Below are 19,894 nucleotides of genomic sequence, written 5' to 3'. Positions count from 1 at the left end.
TTGGCTCCAGTGTTCTGGGATGCAACAGCTTACAGATGGTACCATCCCCTCTTCTTCCAGGGCGTAAATCCTCCAGGGTGAAGGCTGTGCCATTTCTACGTGCTTGTGTTGCAGTGTTGGTCCTTGCGTGACGCAGAAGACAGAGCTGTTGTAAGCACACCACCAGCAAGCTCCAGGTCTTTTCTGCTCTGATGTTTACAATTTTACCTACCAAAAGAGCTCCTTTCAAAAAATGTGAATGTTCCTACTTTTGTCTGCCAGATACTACAACTGGGAGAGCTGGATCCTTCAAGTGTCTGTGTCCTCATTTCTAGTTATAAAACCAAATTTGGACAGCAACATATAATATTTGCAAGGAGTTTTACTATGGCTTTGTGGAGCAGATGTGGCAGGTCCCAGTGCCTGGTGTTAACTGGTGGTCAGTGGGGCTGTGGGCTGCAGCAGAGCTGCAGTTACAACCATAGTGCCCCCACACTGTGCTGAGTCGAGGAGCAATCAGGATGAATGCATCGACTATTTCCCAGAATGTAAACAGCCTCGCAACTTAATGGCTCTATTTACATTGACAGAGATTAGGAAATACACTTTGTTATTTTAGTCTGAATAAGCTCATGCAGATGGTAAGCAGAAGCAACATGTTTCTAGCATTCCCTGACAAGCCAGGTTGCACATGAGTGTGTTAACCTTGCCTTTGAACAGCTCTTGATTTTTATCAGCTTGTTTACCAAACCATCACAACAAAGCATAAAACCACAGAAGATTCACATGCTGATATGAGAAATGTGCGTGTTCTTGGTAGAAGAGGAGGAATAGGAGCTTTCTGTTCTTTGTTATATGTGGTAACAGGCCATTTTTTTTCTACAAACCACGGAGCAAGCTGTCAAGCAGTGAGCCAGGCAAGAGGAAGATGTTCCACACAACAAATTGCTCTCCTCTCCTTCCATCTCCAGCCTCTGCAGATGCACGGGGTGGGATTTGTCAAGTTGCTCAAAAAAAAGCCATTTGTATCATGTCATTTATCGGTGCCAGCGAGTCCCCTGTTCCCTCTTGGCCGGAGGATTCCCATGCCAGTGGGCCGGCTCCCCATGAGCTGGTGTTGCGGCTGCAGGAGCCGAACGAGTTAAGCTGTGCTTGCCATTCCAAGTGGGAGCGAAGAGCCATTGCAAAATGTTTTTCCCCTGTTGGCTCTGCATGTTGTTTTAAAATTAAATTGGTTCTGGTTAGCAAACAAGAACAGGACGGCAAAATTAAATTTTCTGAGGAATGTTGTGAATCCTGTGTGAAAAATAAACCCCAAAACGTTTTTTCCCTCCTGCGCTGTTTGGCTTGCCTTCATTCCCTCCTTGCCTGCCATCTCTCCCTTTCTGCTTCCTCCACGGATGTGTCGGTGGGTAGCAAGGCTGGTGTCCTTATGCTGAGGTGCTGTGGAGAGCAGCAGTGGGAGTTAATGGGAGCTGGGATGCCTGGCTTGGCCAATAAGTTTATTTCTTTTTCCTTTCTACTCATTGTCCTGCATCTTCTTTTCTTGCTCCTTTGTTCTCACTGTCCTCCCAGACCATGCTCTGCCTGAGGGATGTTGTTTCTCCCTCTCCAGCAAGTGAATGTTGTGCTGGTCCAAAGAGTACGTGGGACACGTAGAGGACACAGTATTAATTTTAGAGGCAGAATTGGACCTGTAAAGTATAACTCATCCCCATGCAGATGACTACTGCCGGCCATCTGCAACACTTCAGTCTTCCTGGAGACCAAGCTCTGTATTGGAGGAGCTACACCCACACAGGGGCTCTGTGATGGGCAATACAGATTTCTCCCTGTCAGCTTCCATCTTTCTTATTTATTTATTTATGTGCAGATGGAAAATCTTTGACACAAATTGGCGCTCCTTAGATTCTGTTCCTCTGGAAAGCTTCTGCAGTTCTTAAAAGCTTCTCCTCCATTTGGTCAGCCCTGCAGACATTCACTGTGCACTTCATAAGTCATTTTTCTAGTCATTGCCTCAGTATTTGTGTCAAGTGTTCTTGGATCTTTATTTACAATTTGGCATGAGTCTGTTCTGAGGGCTCAGCAGACTCTCCCTGTTTTGTGTGAACTTGGACATCTTTCTTTCAGACCTTAAGATAGGACAGCAGGTTACTCCGAGTTGAGCTTCATTATACTCATGGTGCATGTGAAGTGCTGGGGCTATAGTTATTTACTGGCTTTTGCTGTTGCCTGGTTTTGGTAAGTAAGACTTCTGATTCCTTGTATGCTTGGTGCCCTATGCCACCGATTCCCAGAGGCTGGAAGTGTACCCTGGGAGGTGTCATGGCATGGTTGCCCCTCTTGCGCTTTTCTTCAGGTATCTCCTCTTGGCCATTGTTGGAGACGGGAGGCTCAAACAGTCCTTCCTCATCATGTGGAGCCACCTCGTGGGCTCATCTGACCAAGGAAGATATACAGGTTCAGCCAACAGGTCTGAGAGAAGAATAAACATTTCTGAGGCAGCATGAGCCTGCTGAAACCTTGCCTCCAGGTGACACACAGGGATATATATCTTGTCCCTGGGAACAGTGTTTTCTGGAGCAAGGCTGTGCACTGGACCTCATGTCTGGAACAAGGCTGTGGCTGTCACAGGCCAGGGAGCGCTCCTCCCTTGCCATCAGACCATTAGAATAAATAAAACAGTTCCATTTATGCTGGATTAAATCAAGCCTTCTGGCTTGTGGCCTAAACACGGTCAACAGCTCCTCTGGGCCCTCAAGCTGCCAATAGCTTGCACCTCCTAGTGAGACTGTCCTTGGGAAGGAGCCATTAGAGGCTAAGGAAATTTTGCAGATCTCCATCCTTCAAGAAGTAGGAAATCATCACTGATAGGACTTGCAGCACCTCCTGTGTCAAGGAATGGCATACACAGGAAATGCACTGATTGGAACCCCACTCTCATCACAGTGCCCCAGCTGATGCCCTCCTGGAGCATGGTTATCAGCAGCATGGCCAAAACTCCAGGGCACGGAGAGGCTGGATTTCCCTTCTGCTCAGGCCTTGTGATGATTAGATTGTACATGGGTGAAGAGCCATCAGCAAGCTAATGAGGTTTTCCAGGCCCCTCTGATAGTTACAGCCCTGTGTTGTGCTTGTCATGCCAGGACTTCTGCGCTCCATTCAGAAAGAAATCCTGATCAACAAGGGCCTGAAGGATCAGCTTGATAAACCTCTCCCCACTGCTGCCACCTTTTCTAACACAAGTGCTGGATATGTGACTTCTTGACTGGATGGCCAAAAATGCTTGAGAAAGATGTAGTCATCTGTTTCTACATGCACGCTCACAAAATATTTCACATTCCTCCCTAAATTGCTGTAGATATCTACTTCTCATTGCCATCAGTCTTTGTGATCAAAGCTGTTGTGTGGCGCAGCAGTGCACCACCACCAAGTCTGATCAGTGCTGCCAGGAAGAGGCTGGGGTTGCCTGAGTTTGGTGCCTCTACTGCCTTCATCCTGGGCACCCTCTGACTCTCTCCGTTCTCCCTCCAGGAGGTGGTCCTGATGCCTGATTTGTCCTCCAGGTGTCCAGCCTCTCACCTTGTTTCTCCCCTTGGTGCTGATGTAACACAAAAGCATGTGGAAACCTGAGGTGGTGGCTGCAAACATGGTTTGAGTGTCTGTAATTGTATCCTGTCATCTCTCTTTAAAAGAGAATTTCTTATGCTAAAGTTTCATACAGAGGGCTCGAGGACATGACCCGAAATCTGAGTGAGAATCTGTCGAGTCATTTCTGAGTGCTGCGAGTATAAATATTTTTCTCAATTCCAAAAGCAAAATGTTTATCAGCTGTTCAATAACGCACAACCAGCCTCGTTTTGCAGGACCAGACTTCCAACATTCAGAGCCTTCAGCAATAAAGGGAGCGAGGTCACTGCTAAGAGGGAAAGTAATTGCTTTTGAAGCATTCCTCCCAGGACAAGATGTAATCTTTTCTTACAACTGCTAACACCTCCTTCGCCTTCAGAGCAAGCCCATAACCTTTCTCAGATACGGAAACTTTCCTGTTCTCTGCTGTCAAAAGCTTTCAACCCTCCTTTTTTGTCTCCCTTTAATCTTCCCCAGCATGCCATGGTGTGTTCATCTGCCTTTCGCTGGGCTCACCTCTTCTTGCACTTCCCTCTTCTAATGCTGTCCACATGGTTCCCATTTACCAAAGGTGGGAGCCAGTGGGCATATCCCATATGTGATCTGAGGGGATGGATTCTCAGGTGGAATTATTTAATTAAAGACTGTCAAGCAGTTTTGGGGGGATTTATTTTAAGAAGTTGATTTTAATATCTTCCATGCATTTATTTTTCAGTGGAGATTAAACAATATCCAGAAAGATAACAATTAACCAGTGAGACACATTCAGTTAAACCCTGAGAAACTGTGCTTCTTTAGATCAACCTTTAACCCCAAGAATTGTCTCAGGAGGCTGTCTCCTCTGGTGGCAGAATCCCTTTCAGAGGCTTAACATGGTTGTTTGTTTAGCTGAGTAAGTTTAAAAATCTGATAAGTACCTTGCAAAAATCTCAGATCCCTCTCCCAGAAGGCAAGCCGATGACACCACTAGCTTAATCCAGCACCTCATTTACTTGATTTTAATATCACTCTTTAGGTCCAGAATGTCATGTGATGTATGTTCAGTCAAAGGATTTGCATTCCGATAGCAAGAGGGGAGAGGAGAGAGGGCAGTGCTGTAGGTCACTCAACAGCTGGGTACACAGATGTGTTAAGAAACGTGCAGAGGGTCTCTCTAACATCTCACATCTAAGCCCATTCATTGACTGGAGCAATCCATGGCAGAGCCCTTTGCTGTGTTTAGCTGGGTCCCACATAACACAGGTGAGCCATGCTCTCATCTTCCTCTTCTGCCTACATGGCTCCCTGCATTTTTGACAGCCACCTCTAGGCGTGATACAATTAACGGATTTTATTTGTAGCTACTGTCCTGGCAGGCTGTGAGAACACCCCTCTCTGTCTCCACAGTGACCAAGGGTGCGCTAACTAAAGTGGAGGAGTTGTGCTGGCAGCAGCGACTGCAGAGTAGCTATTGAGAAATTTAACATCCATCCCATCCAAGTCCATATATCTGCAGTGTTTATTTCCGGGGCTGAGCTGGCTTTGGGTTGTTCTCCAGGAGGTATAGAGGTATAGAGCTCCTATAGAGCTTACCTGAGCCACTTTCTGTGCCTGCTTCACAAGGAGCCGTGCCTGTTCTTCTGTTCTTCTTCACCTTAAAAGGATAAAGTAGTTCAGATGGTGATATCTCCATGGGAGCAGAGCTGGACGAGATGCATTCCCCCGAAACACTGGCAAGCAGTGGGGGGAAGCTGAAGGTATCGGGGATGCATCTGTGACCAGGGAGTAAAGCAATAAGCATGCTTCCAGTGCATCAGGAGTAGAACCATGTCAGCAAAGGGCAGCATTATTGCAAGAGGGCACGCTGATAATGGCAGAATTCTGTGTGAAACTGCAGAAAAAGGATTTATTGAATGCATATGAATCTGCTGTATTTGATAAGACTATCTGACATGGATTTCATAGTGGTAAGCACTTTCGTGGTTTAGGTTTCCTAAGTGGTCTTTTATCTGTTCCTTCCCTCTTCAGCTCTGCTTGTTTCACACTTAAAACTAAAGCAATTGAAAGCCATGTCACAGTTAATTCTTTCTATGAAAACTAAAGTGAAGAGCTTCATGTCAAAACTTTGTTTACTCTTTTGCACTAGGGTAAGGATTGATATTCTCCTCTTTCTTCCTCTCATTTGTATGTATTTGCAAAATATTTTCCTGCAGTTCTTTCTGCTCCTCTCTCCCTCGGACCCACAGCACAGCTGTTGCCTTTCCATGTCTCACTGGTTGGGAAATGCTGCCTTAAACTCTCTTCCCCAGAGATCCTCTTGACCTGCGCCCTGGATTTGTTCAAATTTGCTTTTTTGAAATACATTATCTTTAATCCATTGTTCTTGTTCCTTCACTGCCTTAAATTGCTGAACTTTACCGTTTTGTAACCACTTGCACTCATATTTCCTTCCAGTTTTGAACTATTAATCAACTTTCTGTATCAATAATATTCAAGTAATAAACAACCCCACCCCTGCTACTTTTCCTTCTCCAGAGCAACTTTTCCCTATGCATTCCAGCGGCTTGATGTGCCTGGGATCTGCCCTGATCTGTCTTTAGCAGATGCCAGGGGAGTTAAAATTACCTGTCCCTACTAATTTGACTATCAATTATTTTGGCTGCTTCAGTCAGATGCTTCAGAAGGCATTGTCTGTGTCCTGTTTCTGAGCAATGAAGCTCTGTGGGACACATCCTGTGTTCATTGTCTCTTTCTCTGTCCCTGGAGACATGCACAGTCTGTTTCTAACCTCTTCTTGAACCTCGAAGTATTCTTCATTTAAAAAAAAAATCAACCTTTCCTATTTCGTTCTTCTGTTTCCTAAACAAGTTACATTTTCTTATATCAGTATTCCCTTCCAATTGTGTCTTTCCATAAAGCATGAGTGAAGCTAAATGCTGCTGTTATATATGAGTCTTGTTTGTTCTCTGTTCTCCTGGCATTTATGTGCAGACATATCATATGATCAGAAGGGTGCCTGGTATTCTCACTCAGTTTTTCTCTGAGCCTACTGCAATTGCTCTTTTCCTCAGCCGTATCCCAAGCTAGTGTTAGGACAACCACTAGCTTTTGTGAGTGCTCCCTTCAGATCTAGTTTCTAACCTCTCTAGGTTGGAGAGGTATCAACCATCTTCACGCTGCTTTTTCCAGCATCCTCTCTGTAGAAGACCATCTCGCCTGGGCAGCAGCAGGCACTCGAGCACAGCTCTGTAGCTGGTGCAGAGGAGCAGGAGCCTGAGCAGAACTACCCTTCCCTCAGCACAGCAATATAATTTAGTGAGATCCTAAATGTCACACATAGCAATGGTCTGTTGACATAGCTTGATAAGACTTGTAGGACAGCACAGCTACGGAACTGGTTAGAAGCTTGGAAGAACTTGCACTGCTGTGAAGATACTGAAGATTTGCAACAAATGCTGCTTAATTAAAGTGTGTTTAGAGGAGGCTTGATCTTAATTTTGAGCCATCCAGAATGAAAAAACGTAGCAGGCAGGGTTATCGCAAGATCCAGTCACTAGAAGGCCCAGACAGGGAGGTTTGGACAACAAGCCAGGTGCCTATTTTGACCACAGGCGTTAAATAATTGCAAAATTTTACATGGGGATAGGCCAATTTACACACTTACAGCAAATTTTAAGCTGGCAGTGGATACCTTTTACCAAAGATCTGCTCTGTTGTGCTGAAGGACTGGGTTTGACTCCTGCATTTCTTGTGTGCACTCCGGGCTGCGTGGTGCAGGACATCAGGCTGATGACGCTGGCCTTTTCCAGCCGTTTGTCTGTGCCTCCAAAATCAGGTTCAGACTCCACCCTGTGTGCTTTGGTTCAAGATTCCCCCAAAGAGTAGCTGGGGAGAGCTCCTGCCAAACTGGGTCCCTCCAGCTGAGCCATATCTGCGAGCCCAGAGGAGCAGGAGCAGCCAGGGCCAGTTCCTTCAAATATTTTACAGATTAAGACCAGGGTCTGGGATCTGTGGGAAGTCAGTGGAGTTCATAGACCCCAGTGGGCTGTGGTCCTTGCTGCAGTACTAGTGGTCTGCGCCAATAATTGCCATCTTCCTCATCTGCCTGGTTTGGTCGTTTGCTATTGTGTTCAAACGCGGTGACACTCGGCAGTGCGGACAAGCCTCTGACATTATTTGAGTGCAGCTGGAGGCATCTCCTTTAGCCTTGAAAATGCCTCCTTCTTGGCAGTGCTTTGTGTTTATTATAATTCTGTCTGTAATGTGCAAAAGTACATTTCTGTTTTAACTTCCTCCTTTATGTACTAAATAGTGTGGTTTTAATTAAGGATTTCAGATTGAAACATTTCCGGTTTTATGCGTTGTTTTTTGGTTGAGTTTCTTTCTTTTTTTTTTTTTAGGACAGTTTTCAGTTAAAATGTCTTAGAGTTTTGAAAAATACCAGATGCCCAGCTCACAAAGTGTGTGGAGAGCCCTAGTCACTCCCTCTTTCTCCCAGGGAAATCAGCTGCTCCACTGAGCGGGAATAGCCAGGGATGGCCAATGGCGAGAACGGGGTCAACACGCAGAAGAGGATGGGTCAGGGCTGGGATCGGTGGTTTTCAGCAGCACACCACTACTGTGGCTCCTTGTACGATAGGAAATGTTGACTCAGACCTGTAAAATGAAGCACCTGATGTTTGTGGATTCTGGGTTTACCCCCAAATAGCTAGAGATTGTAAGAAGAGAGGGGCAGATCCTTGCTTAATGGCAGAGCATCTCTGCTGCAGTGCCTGCTGGCCAGGGGGTCAGGCGTGCCCCTGCCCCTGGCCACTGGCTGCAGCCCCCACCCACAGGGAAGTGAGGCCAACCCAAACAATTTCTAAAATACAGTGGTTGTTTTGCTGCACATCAACTGCCATTACAAGGAAAAATTAAAACAAGCCAGATTTTAGCTCTCCTGGTAGTAGAAGAGCTTAAAAATATCCTATAAAGGCACCCAAAATTTTTGAAAACATCAGGCAGTGAAAATCATGTTAAAATCAGATTTCTCAAGTCAGTCCCATGATTTTGGGGAGTTTGACTCATGACTTCTGAATGTTGGGGTTTGGCAATGCTGAAGTCCTCAGTTTGAATTTGTTCCTACCGTGATATTTCAGCTCCCTGGTGTGGCTGCTCCGTGGTGGTGTTCTCTAGAGCAGCGAGAGACCTGGGGGGTGGCAGGTGGAGAGGTCTGGCACAAGGCACTGCACCTTCTGCGGCTCTGGGGATGCTGTCAGGTGGGTCTGGTTCACATCCCTGCAGAAGGCTCTTCTGAATCAAGCCGTGTGTTTGACACACGACAGCAGTTCAGGCAGCAAAAACGGCGTACGGGAGCTGCCACCCGGGCTGAAGGGAATTGGTGAGCTACGTGCACCGCTGACTGGGGTTAAGTATTTTACTGAGATTAAATGGATGTGTTAAAAACATGCTTTGTACCCGAACATCTTCCATTCTAGTTTAGCCACACAGCACGTGCACAGGGTGCTGCTCAGCCTGTGCTGCCAAGCTCACTTTTTGCAGGAAAGCGCTGAAAACATCCATCCTCTTGCTCGGTGTTAGTGTCTCAGGTATTTATGAGAAAAGGTATTTATAAAGGAAGCTTCTGCCTTCCAACCATGTCCCCTTGGAAGAATGATGTGGATGCAGCTTGCCTGAGCAGCAAGCGTTGTGCAGGGAAGTGGTGTCCCCGTGATGGCTGCTGTCATCTGCCCCACAGGCAGGAGGAGGTGAGCATGGGAACAGGCATGGTACCTGCCTTTGTGTCTACACCCCATGCCTCATGTTCCAGTGTACAGCAAGCTACGGTGTTATCTCGGACACACCTGTGTAGGTCTGGGCTGCACAGGGTTTCCCATGCTTGGGAGGTGAGACTCAGCCACACGAGGAGATCCCCGCCATGTGGCTTCCTCAGCTGGGGAGCAGCACTGTGCAGGGACCAAGTCACCTCTCCTTGGCAGCGCAGGAACAGCTCAGGTTTGCACCTCAAGTCAGCTTTAAACCATATAAATTACCATTCCCTCAACCCGTGGGTAACATTTTGCAGCTGCCTCAAAACCCCCCATCCTGATGTGATCCACAGCCCTGTCCTCCCCGTGAGGTGGCTAGGAAGGGCATTTGGTCCTCCCATCACTGTCCCCATCCATCTCCAGCTGCCTGCCTGTTTGGGAGCTCGCAGATTGCTGAGTGCTGAAGAGCTGACCACTTCTTGCCTATTTGGGAATGCTTTTAAATTGTTCCAGAAACTGCTGTTTTTTGATAAATCAGGGCAATCGCAAAGGAGTGTTTCAGCTAAACAGTGTAAAAGAAGGAATGAGCTGCAGTGCAGCACTGCCAGCTGTCATTGGATTTAGAAACACACATCATAGATTTTGTTGCTTTTCAGACAGCTGCGCTTATAGCCGCTCTTATAGCCGCTCTTATAGCCATATAAAACAGTCATTCTGTCAGCAAACGGTCTGGCAGCAGAGCTGGGTTTTATCTGCAGCCTGGCGGGTTCGCTCCTTCCACATGCATAGGTAAAGCCCTGAGGAAGGCGGCTTTGTGGCATGGGCTGTAACCTGTCACCAACATTTTAGCTTTGCACAGGTTAAAGAGAAAAATGCTGGGCTGTGCCCACTGTCTGTGCAGGGGGTGGCGCTGACAGGGCTTGTCTTCAGCACCCGTGGTCATTACAGCTGGGTAGTTGCTGCGCCGGGAGGGTGTTTTGGGGGGTAAAACCCGAAGTCTACAGTTGCTGCTCAAGGGTCTGGCTAGCTGGAGGTCAGATTGACAAACCGCAGCTTGTTACGGCAGCACTCATCCTCTGTCCATCCTATTCGAACTTCAGAGCTAAAGCTGAGAGTCCTAGGGACCAAATTTAGATTATAAAGAGTTTTCTGAAGGGAAGGGGAATAGTGCCGATTTACAAAATCTGAAGCTTTTCACGGGATCAATATTATATTCAAGAAAACCTCCTAACATAAAACCTCCTGAGTAACAGACCAATCTTAAATGCCCACTCAAAGTAGTATTTGGATATTTTATACACATTTTATTTGCATTCCTTTATACAAAGGGGATTGGCTTCAAGCAAACTAGCCTAGCTACGTCAGGAGGCTACTCCATGAGTGAGCTGTGAGAGCGGGAGTGAGGTATTGCTGTGCACACTGTTTCACATTAATCCCTCGTGTGAGCAATGTCAGTTGAGCAGTACCTGCCACGCAGGCTATCACAGCCTCTTGGTGGCATGTACTGCCTCTCTCGGAGGCCTTGAGGATGCCCAGCGGTGCAGGTGCTGCACCCCATCCTGAGCAAGGATGCTGATGAGCTGTGCTGGTGTTTTCTCTGGCACAGTTTCTGTCACTCAAGCCCAGTGATCTGGGGTGGCTGACAAGGTGCACAAGAGCAGGTGGTGCTCACAGTCTGATTTTCTCTTGCTCTGTTCTTCTGCTCTGCTCAAACCCGTAACCCTCTCCCTGCCCACCTCCATTTCCCTCTGAAACTTTAGAAGATGCTGGATTCATCCTGATACAAACGGGAAAATGTCTTAAGTTATGCAGCAGAAGAAAACAGCTTTCTTGGCTGTAATGTGATCTTGGTTCCTTCCCAGGCACCAGGCTGGAACAAAGGGTTTGGAAATTGCCCTTCTGGCCATTATCTGAGCTTTACAGCATTTGGAGATTGAACCCAGATTCTACATCTCTTCTGAAGCTCCATGTCAACTTACACTTGTTCCTAGAAACCATTACTGTCCCGTGAGCTCTTGCTCATGTGAGGATTGAAAACAGCTATTCTGCTTGTTTGAGCTCTTTTTTTTTTTTTTTCCAAAAAGGCAGAGCTCAGGGCTCATTCCTTTTTCTCACCATCTGAGGATTAAGCCCAATCCTGACTGTTATCCAACCTTGATACCATTTACACATTAAACCCAATGCCTACAGCTTTTATCTGAGCCTTTACAGCATTTGGAAGCAGGCCATGCCCCTTGTCTGGTATCAAAAGCATTATATTAATTTGGGATTCATTCCACAAAATGAGGCTGTCAGCCAGACTCCTTAGCAATTGGATATTGAACCCAGACCTCATGGTTGTCTTCCAAGTTATATGCCAGCTGGGAACTCAGCCCACAATCCATGGCTGCCGGCCAAGCTCCTTATTGGCGAGAGATTGACACCAAGCCCCCAGACTGCTATTTCTGTATGGTGGTGTTAAGGGCTAAACCTAGCTCACGTGGTCAGCATAATCACCTCTGCATTGGCAGTGAAATGAAAAATCTAGTTAAAGACTTGAATGAATATTGAGGGTCGATGTTCAGCTGCTTAAAGACCAGGGATGATGACAAGAATTCCCTTGGAACAAGACTCCATCAATACTCTGGGGAGGAATAGCACAGATCCCCCATCTGTCATCCAGCTGGATATAAAATCCAGGTTCTCATTAACACACAGTGTGCAGCATTTCTTTACCGGCTGGCAGTATTAAAGCCAGTTCCTCCAACTTGCAGGTATTCTTCAGATGGGATTAAACTAGATCCCTTTTCTATAGCACTGTTAGGCTCTGCCAAAGCACCTCTTGTCACTCAGAGAGGACCTCCAACGCTGCACCTTGCCTTGGGAAGCACTCCCCACGTGCAGCACGCCCCCAGCCATTGCTCCCCTATAGAGCCATAAGGAAGCCTGGAAGGCAAATGAGAATGCACACCTCCATCCTTCTGGGGGGATAGCAGGAGCCTGACCAGGTAGAGGGAGCATTTCAGGTGAAATGTGTGTCTGAGGCTAGCAAACTTTTCCCTCTTGCCAACAATTTTGCCTGGGAATTCTTCAGCATCTTTACATGGTGTGGTTTTACTGAAGAGCAAAATGCTTCAGAAGACTGAATTAAAATAAAGCAGCTTCCCAGCTGGGATGGTCATCATGAGAATGCAATTTCCAGCAACTGTGTGAGTTTCTTGGTAGCTTTAGAATCTTTAAAGTTCTCATTAAGCAACAGCTTTGAAGGATGGTTGGCATGCAGCTAGAATAGGAAAAACTTCCAATAATCCAGTTGATCAAGCTGGATGTTATAGTGCGTACAGGGAGTGTGGGATGTTGCTTTTTCTCTGACCTTGCAGCGATGGTGAAGGCTACACTTTGGTGTTCTAATCGTGCAAATTGTGGATGGGGAGTTTTGGTTTCCCTGTCTGAAAATGGGGATGGAATCCATGGGAATGGCTCAAGCTGGTTTTGCAGACCTTTCCTGTGGGTCTGGAGTTCTCTGATTGCCTGTTGCGTATCTTTTGAGAAAACATGAAGTCCTTGCCACGTAGATGTGTTTTTATGAGGATTTTTAGCCCAGGAGGGCCAGTGCAAATGGGATTCAGCTGACTATGGTGCCAATTGGTTTGTAAACAAATTTTCCACGTACCCACTTATTCTCCTGTAAGTGGGAATATGGTTCTTTTTGCATTCCCTGCTCTCACCAGCCATTCTGCTCATCTCGTCTGAACATTTTGTACCGCCCAGCCTGCCCACTCCCTGTAAAGTTTTCCTTGGGCTTCTCTTTGCCAGGTCTTCCCCAACCCCTTCCCTCTGCTATCTCTGGCAAGGTGCTTGAGAAGCAGGGGATGCTGCTGGCTTCAGTCTTGGCACCAAGAGCTGTTTGCAGGGACGCTTCAGGCATTGCTCAGAATTTATGGGGAATGCAGAGTCAAGCAATAACCATGATTAGTTGAAATCATTATTTCTAGAACTGCATTACTTTGCTTTATCAACAGAAGGGTTCATCTGTTGTGCATTTGCTTGGTCTCTTGGGTAACCTGCAGATTTAGGGAGTGTAGTGTGTGCTGCCCGCTTTCTGATCAGCTCTCGCCCTTTCTTCCTCAGTGCTGGCACACCCTGTATGTGCAAGAGAGGGATATGGTGAACGGTGGGGATGGAGAGAGAACGGGCTCTCCTTTGCTGTCCTCTGGTTCGACTTTTCAGCATTACGAAAGCCCCTGGCATGCTGTGCCGTGCCCCGCCACCCCTCAGCCCACTGGCTCATCTCAGCCTCCATCTCAGTGCGCACGTAAATTTCCATTCTTTGTGCTAAACCCTGCCAAAGCAAAATTCCTGAAGCAGAATAAAATATGTGGAAGAATTTCAAACCCAGAGACTATTGAACTGTCCCTCTTACCAAATGGCAGTTCTTTATAAAGTTTCTAGTATAATGTTTAATTCAGTAACTATGACTGGAAAGTCTTTCCAATTATTTTAAACTGCCAGAGTCGTTCTAATGTGCCTCAGATTTTGTGTTGGCATGCCACAGAGTTAAGTGCCATCCATCTTTTGGAGTATTTTAAAATTTAGCCTTGTATAAAAAGGAGAAAAACGGGAAGGAATCCTAAAAGACATACTTGTCACATGAACCCCACCACCTGCTGTGGCCTCACAGATACCTTCTTCTGCATTTTGAAGTTGTCTGTGTCCCTCTGCGCAGGGTGAGAGATCCTTGCAGACAGCCAAAATCTCTAACTCCTGTGCAGAGCTTCAGCTCAGGGCAGGGTTGTGACCATCCAGCCAGGCATCATTGGGTGGTATTCACTCTCCGGATTTGTTCAAGCCTCTGCAATTGAGGATGTAAAAGGTTGAGAAAGCCCAAATATCTTCTGATTTCTTCTTTGTATCAAGGCCATATGCCTCTGTCTCTGCCCAGTGGCGGCTGTTAGTCCCAAATACAGCAAGGCAGGAGCCCATCTCTGCTGAAACCCGCCAGCAGGCACTGCTGCTGGGGGTGAGTGAATGGAGTGTGGAGCTTTGCTGCCTTGGTTAGCCTCACTCCAACAATGAGCATAATGGCAGAAGCTGAATATCAGCACCCTTGTGTTTTCTTCTATTCTCTTTCATTTTCTTTCTTTTTTCTCCCTTTTTTAAAATTTGCTTTATTCCTTCTCCCTGAGCTCAGTGGCATATGACTGCTGAGCGTGTGCATCTCTGCACCGGGTGGAGGGGGAGAAGGGGCAGGGAGAACATCTTATAAATCCTGTTCTGCTCTATTAAGATTCACTCTGGTATGACAATGGCTTTTTCTGTTGAAATGCTTTGTGAAAGCCTTGCCTAATGATCTGTTATCTGGGGAAAGGTTAAATTCCTGCAAGATTTTCTGTGTTTGATGAAGAAAAAACAGTGCAATTATCTAGAATTCAAAGTGAGTTTTAGCCAGCTGTTAATAATACTGTGATTCTTCATGTTCTCATTACTCAGAAATAATGTGCCCATCCCTAGTCATGGCAGTAAAATATTTATAGCATTCTCTTTTGGCCCTGTTTGTACTGAGGGAGGGCTGGACATCACTCAAGGTCTGCTAAATATGCCTCTTTTTGTGCTTTAGCCCTCCATGGCAGTACTCTTCCCGTCTAACTGTAGCTATCTGCAATGGAGATATCCAGTTTAAGGCGGTCATTTCAGGGAGGGGTCAGATGTGCCCCTTTAACGACTAACAGTTGTATATCTTGTGTAAACTGGTCATCAAGCCTCTGCTAGAGTCACTGGAGAGACCGGTGCTTCCAGGTTCACACTTTCCCAAGACAACTGCTGAGGATAATCTGATACACCTGATACCAAGAGCGCCTGTCTTAACGATCTGGTTTGATCCAGAGATAGGTTTATTAGCAGTTTTCTGCTCTTTGTGTCCTCTTTGCAGTCTGGAGATCGTCTTGTGTGCTGGGAGACCATCAGAAACGTGCAGGAGCAACCTCCCGACATCTGTGTGTTTCTCCTAGCTCTCTCCCCTGATCGCTGAGGTTTCCAGCTTGGAAAGTTGTGGCAGAACATGAAATACATGTGGCACCTCTGTGTCCAGGCGCATGGAAACAAAATAAGTGTCATGGGGAAAATATAATTTCACAGTGGCAGGCCCTGCGCTGGGATAACAGACGGCTTGTTTCCTCCAGTGGATGCATGGAAAATCAATTCCCAGTCCTCTGCAGAGGCTCCTAAACAGGAACCAAATCCCCTCCTGTAATACTTAAGAACTACAACTGGTTTGCGTCAGTGAAAAAGTTTAATTTCTAGCAGGGGAACTGCAGGTAACACCTTTTTGCTATCTTCATGTTGTCATATTGGTGTCTACCTTATTCTCTTTATAGGAGCTTCATTTCATGTACAGCTTTTTGCCTGGAGGTCTGAAGTAAATGAGTATTATGTAACTGTATCTGTCTCTAATTCACTAAATATCCAGAAAAACAGCTAATGTTCCTGAAACAGTGGGATGAATACATTAGATTAATCTAATTCAGCTACTTTTCACTCAAGCAACCAGTAGCATTTAGAAAAACATTGTCAAAGGGATTAGGAATTTTTTTTCCATGACTTTGTTGAGTTCCATTAAATATTAGCTATTCGGTTAGCAGTTATTTCCTTGACCCTTCTTAAAACAATACTTCCAAAATAAGTTTATTCTTCTCAGTGCTGGCTCCGTATTCACTGAGGCTTTCAGTGCTCAGGAAGGGCGACAGAATAACTGCAGACACATAGGCTGTGAGCAGCTTCCCAACCAGAGGGAGCAGATCCTGGCTGTCACCATCTCACTTGCACCTCAATCAGGCACTGTGGGTACAAGGAGACTCAGAGCATCATCCCTGGGCTTAGAACTATTCCTTGAGCATGGAGTTGTCTCCTCCTCATCTCCTCCAGCTCCCTTGGCCATGGCGGTGTATGCTAGCATCTTAGTGCCATGGCAAGTCTGATGTACGTATCCTCTGCTCCTTTATAACCCTCTTTATTGGAAACATGTAAAAAGACCCAGAGCAGGCTGCCCAGACCCTTCAGTTTAACAGCAAATTACTGGTGGCTGCTCTTGATGTGTGTATTTCTCACTGCAGTTCAGTCTAGATCAGGGTTACCTCACTTTGTGGAGAGAACATCATGTGCAATCATGTCAAAAGCCTTAAAAAATGTCAAGGTATAAGACCTAATAGGCTGTTTTGCTGCCTGCAAGCCCTGTTTTCCTGTCAGTAGATTGCTTCACTGTGATTTGTTCTTGACACATTCCTGTGGTTGTTGATCATCTCCTTATATTTTGTAAGTGCTGACAAGCAGCTTGATTATTTGTCCAAGTATTTTTCTGGGACCTGAAGCTGGTCTGCCTAACCTAATTCCCCAGCACCTCCTTCCCCTCTTCTGAAAGCAGAGCCCTTGGTCTGCCCTCCCCAGCCCCCTGGAACCTCCCCTTCCCTGGTGGCTCTTTGCAGTTAAGTGGTTGCATCTCTGAGGCTGCTTCAGGAAGCTTGCCGAGTGTCCTGGGATGCAGTTCAACAATCAGGGATGATTGAAAACACCACAGTTATCTAATTACTCTCTAACCAAATCTTCTGCTGTCGCATGAGTTTGTATCCTGCTAACACTGACATGGCTTCAACAGTCATTTGATTGCTTTTGAGTTTTTAGGGAAGGTTGAAGCAAAAAGAAGACATTAACTGTTTTGGCTCTCCTGTCCTAATGTCACTCCTTCCTGAGTAGTGGCTCAGCTCTTTCCTTGGTCTCTCCTGCTGCTGCTGGCTGGTGCCCCACTGCTCATCAAGGCAGAGTAGATGCCAGCCAGGGAGCTTTGGGGCCAGCAGGTAGGACACAAATCCCACAAAGAGCCCAGCATGCCGGGAGGGCCACCCCAGCAGCAGGGCTTGGCCAGGCTGCTGCCAGGCCAGGAGTTCTCCTCTGACTCCCAGCTCAAGGGGTGGCATGAAGCTCCTCTCTCTGTGTGCAGAGCAGAGGTTAGATGGGTGTGTGGTGTACACCTCAGAAGCTCTATTTGATTATTGCTGGGGCTTAATTACTGTGCTGGGGGCTTTGGGAGCAGAGAGCAGGCTGTGGTGGTGTGAAGGAGAGGTGGCTGTGAGCTGGCAGCCCTGGGGTGGTGATTTCCTCCTGTGCTCCCCAGGCTCTGCAGGGATCTGCTCTGAAAGAGATGCAAGGCAGGATAAGCACAGGAAAGGCTGAACTTTCCTTGCCAAGAGCAGATGAAAAGAGATGTTATAAAGTCACTTGTCTCTGGTTTGGCACCTAGCTCTGACACAGTGGTGGAGGGCATCCAAGTTTCATGCTGGAAGGAGATGAGCCCACACCTGGAATCCTATCCCAGTTTCAAAGGTCAGGTGCATTTCTGCAGTTACAGATGTCATGGGGATGGCATTTGACCCTGTCTCATCATCTACAGAAGGAAAGGTCTCAGGGACAGTAGGATCCTTTGAACGTCCCTGGAACTAGCTTTCATTTGAATTACAAACTTTTTTTGTTTCTTCCCAGCCAGGTCTCTAGACAAACTCTATAACTTTGCTGACTGCTCTGGCCTTCACCTGATCTTTGCACTGAATGCTTTGCGCCGAAATCCCAACAACTCCTGGAACAGCTCCAATGCTCTCAGCCTGCTGAAGTACAGTGCCAGCAAGAAGTACAACATCTCCTGGGAGCTGGGCAACGGTAAGTGTGGGAACAAGAAAGCCATGAGAATGGAGCTTGCTGTAGCAGAAAGGTATGCCCTTTTGGAAGAGGATATTAACGGATCCCAGGATGCTTTGTCAATGTCATTTCAGAGGGATTTAAAGGCAGCTGCTATAAGGCAGCACCATCTCTGAGATGGACCTGGCATGTGTTAGCCCCTTAGCTGGATGTTTCCATCAGCTGATTAAACATGTGAAATGTTTCTGCCTCAGCTGCTGGGCACAGACAGTCCTGGGGTGGCCAGGCCAGCTGTATTGACTTACATGGTGGCTGCAGTGCTAGTGGAAGTGGGGGACCCTAAGGAGGCAGAAGCATGACATTAAGGACCATCACACAGGAAAAGGGGCATGGAATGAGATGCTGGCACAGGAGAGCAAGTGATGACCCTCATCTACTCCTCAGAGGCTCCTTCTGCTGCTCTGCCGGGCAGGCAGGCAGCTTTGCAGAGCTCAAGTTGTGCAACAGTGTGAGCTGTGTGTCCCTCTCCGGAAGTGCAGATGAAGGAGCAGAGCTGGCAAGCCTTGCTTGACTATTTTTATTTTCCCAGAGCCCAATAACTATCGGACCCTGATCGGCCGCTCAGTGAACGGCAGCCAGCTGGGGAAGGACTACATCCAGCTGAGAAGCCTGCTGCAGCTTATCCGCACTTACTCCAGAGCAAACCTCTATGGGCCGAACATTGGAAGGCCCAGAAAGAATGTCATTGCTCTTCTGGAAGGGTAAGTGATTTTTTTTTTATCAAGAAGATATCAGAAACGCCCCCCGCCCCCCCGAGACTGATGCCCTTTGCAGCAGGTAAATTAACTCCTGATGTCCAACAGCTGCCAGGACAGCAAGGTTCTGTGTGGCTCAGCTGCCACAGTAACAGGGGCTTGGGCTCATGATTGTCTGTGCTGCTAAACTTCTGCAGAACTCCCTGGTGGGATTTTGAGCTGGACTGATTAATGCTTTCCCAAGACAGTGCGCAGACTGAGGTGCCCACCTTGTTGGGACATGAAGGTAACACAACAGTGTGGATGCAGGGCCAAGATGTGGGTTCTGGTACCACTTATCAGTATAGATGTTGTCTCAGAGTCCTCCTGGACAAATTGCTTTGCTCTTCCCATTTGGTGACGACTTCTCCCTGTGCTTTCTCCATCTGTGCAGAGGAAGAACCTGTAGCAACTTTCTTCACTGGCCAAGCCCTCTGCTTCCTCTTAGGAGAATTGGCATGCCTCTTGTTTGGGGAGGCCAGAGGTGGAGAAAGAATGGTGACAGTGAGGGACTCAGACACCTGGAGGTGACATTGGACAGCTACAGGAACCAGAGAGGTGTGGAAGCCTGCTGGCAGCGGAGGCCAGAGGTGGAGAAAGAATGGTGACAGTGAGGGACTCAGACACCTGGAGGTGACATTGGACAGCTACAGGAACCAGAGAGGTGTGGAAGCCTGCTGGCAGCGGGAATTGGGACTGTGCTGCTCGAAGACGGTGCAGCAGAGGGGAAAATCCCTGCAGGACTGTAAACAGAAACTACAGTGCAGAGGGCTAGGCAGGGGGAGGTGTGGAAGGGACTCTGCTGGGAGCAAAGCTGGGTCTAGCATTCATTAACATCTGCATGAATGATCTGGCAGAAACAATAAACAGCACACTGATGCAGTCCCCAGCGAGGCAGGGAGGGAGCCAGGGCCAGATTCTCAGCTCTGCTGCAGCAGCACGAAGAGACCATAAAGTTGGTTGAACCAGCTGCAACACCAGCATCCCGCCCGCTGACGAAAGTGGGGGAACAGCCCCTGCACCCACACCATGGCTGCCACTGATGCCGCGTGAGCCATCGCTAGCTGCAGGCCCCACATTCAGTGTGGTGCTGCGAAAGCAGCA

At 47.2% G+C, this 19,894-nt stretch overlaps 1 protein-coding gene across 1 annotated transcript in view; it reads left to right on the top strand.

Moving 5' to 3' along the window:
- The window catches only part of HPSE2 (heparanase 2 (inactive)), a gene marked incomplete at both ends in the record, with an annotated part of 98,119 nt that overhangs the window by 42,257 nt on the left and 35,968 nt on the right, over positions 1-19,894 (top strand). Inside the window, 2 exons of the mRNA XM_010136733.1 lie at positions 17,844-18,017; positions 18,586-18,757. Of these exons, the coding sequence (XP_010135035.1) occupies positions 17,844-18,017; positions 18,586-18,757 (346 nt within the window). The remainder of the gene's footprint in view (positions 1-17,843; positions 18,018-18,585; positions 18,758-19,894) is intronic.

The sequence above is a fragment of the Buceros rhinoceros genome, unplaced genomic scaffold (genome assembly GCF_000710305.1).
Source record: "Buceros rhinoceros silvestris isolate BGI_N320 unplaced genomic scaffold, ASM71030v1 scaffold11035, whole genome shotgun sequence".
Classification (NCBI taxonomy): Eukaryota; Metazoa; Chordata; class Aves; order Bucerotiformes; family Bucerotidae; genus Buceros; species Buceros rhinoceros.
This window is presented reverse-complemented; position numbering and strand designations above follow the sequence as displayed.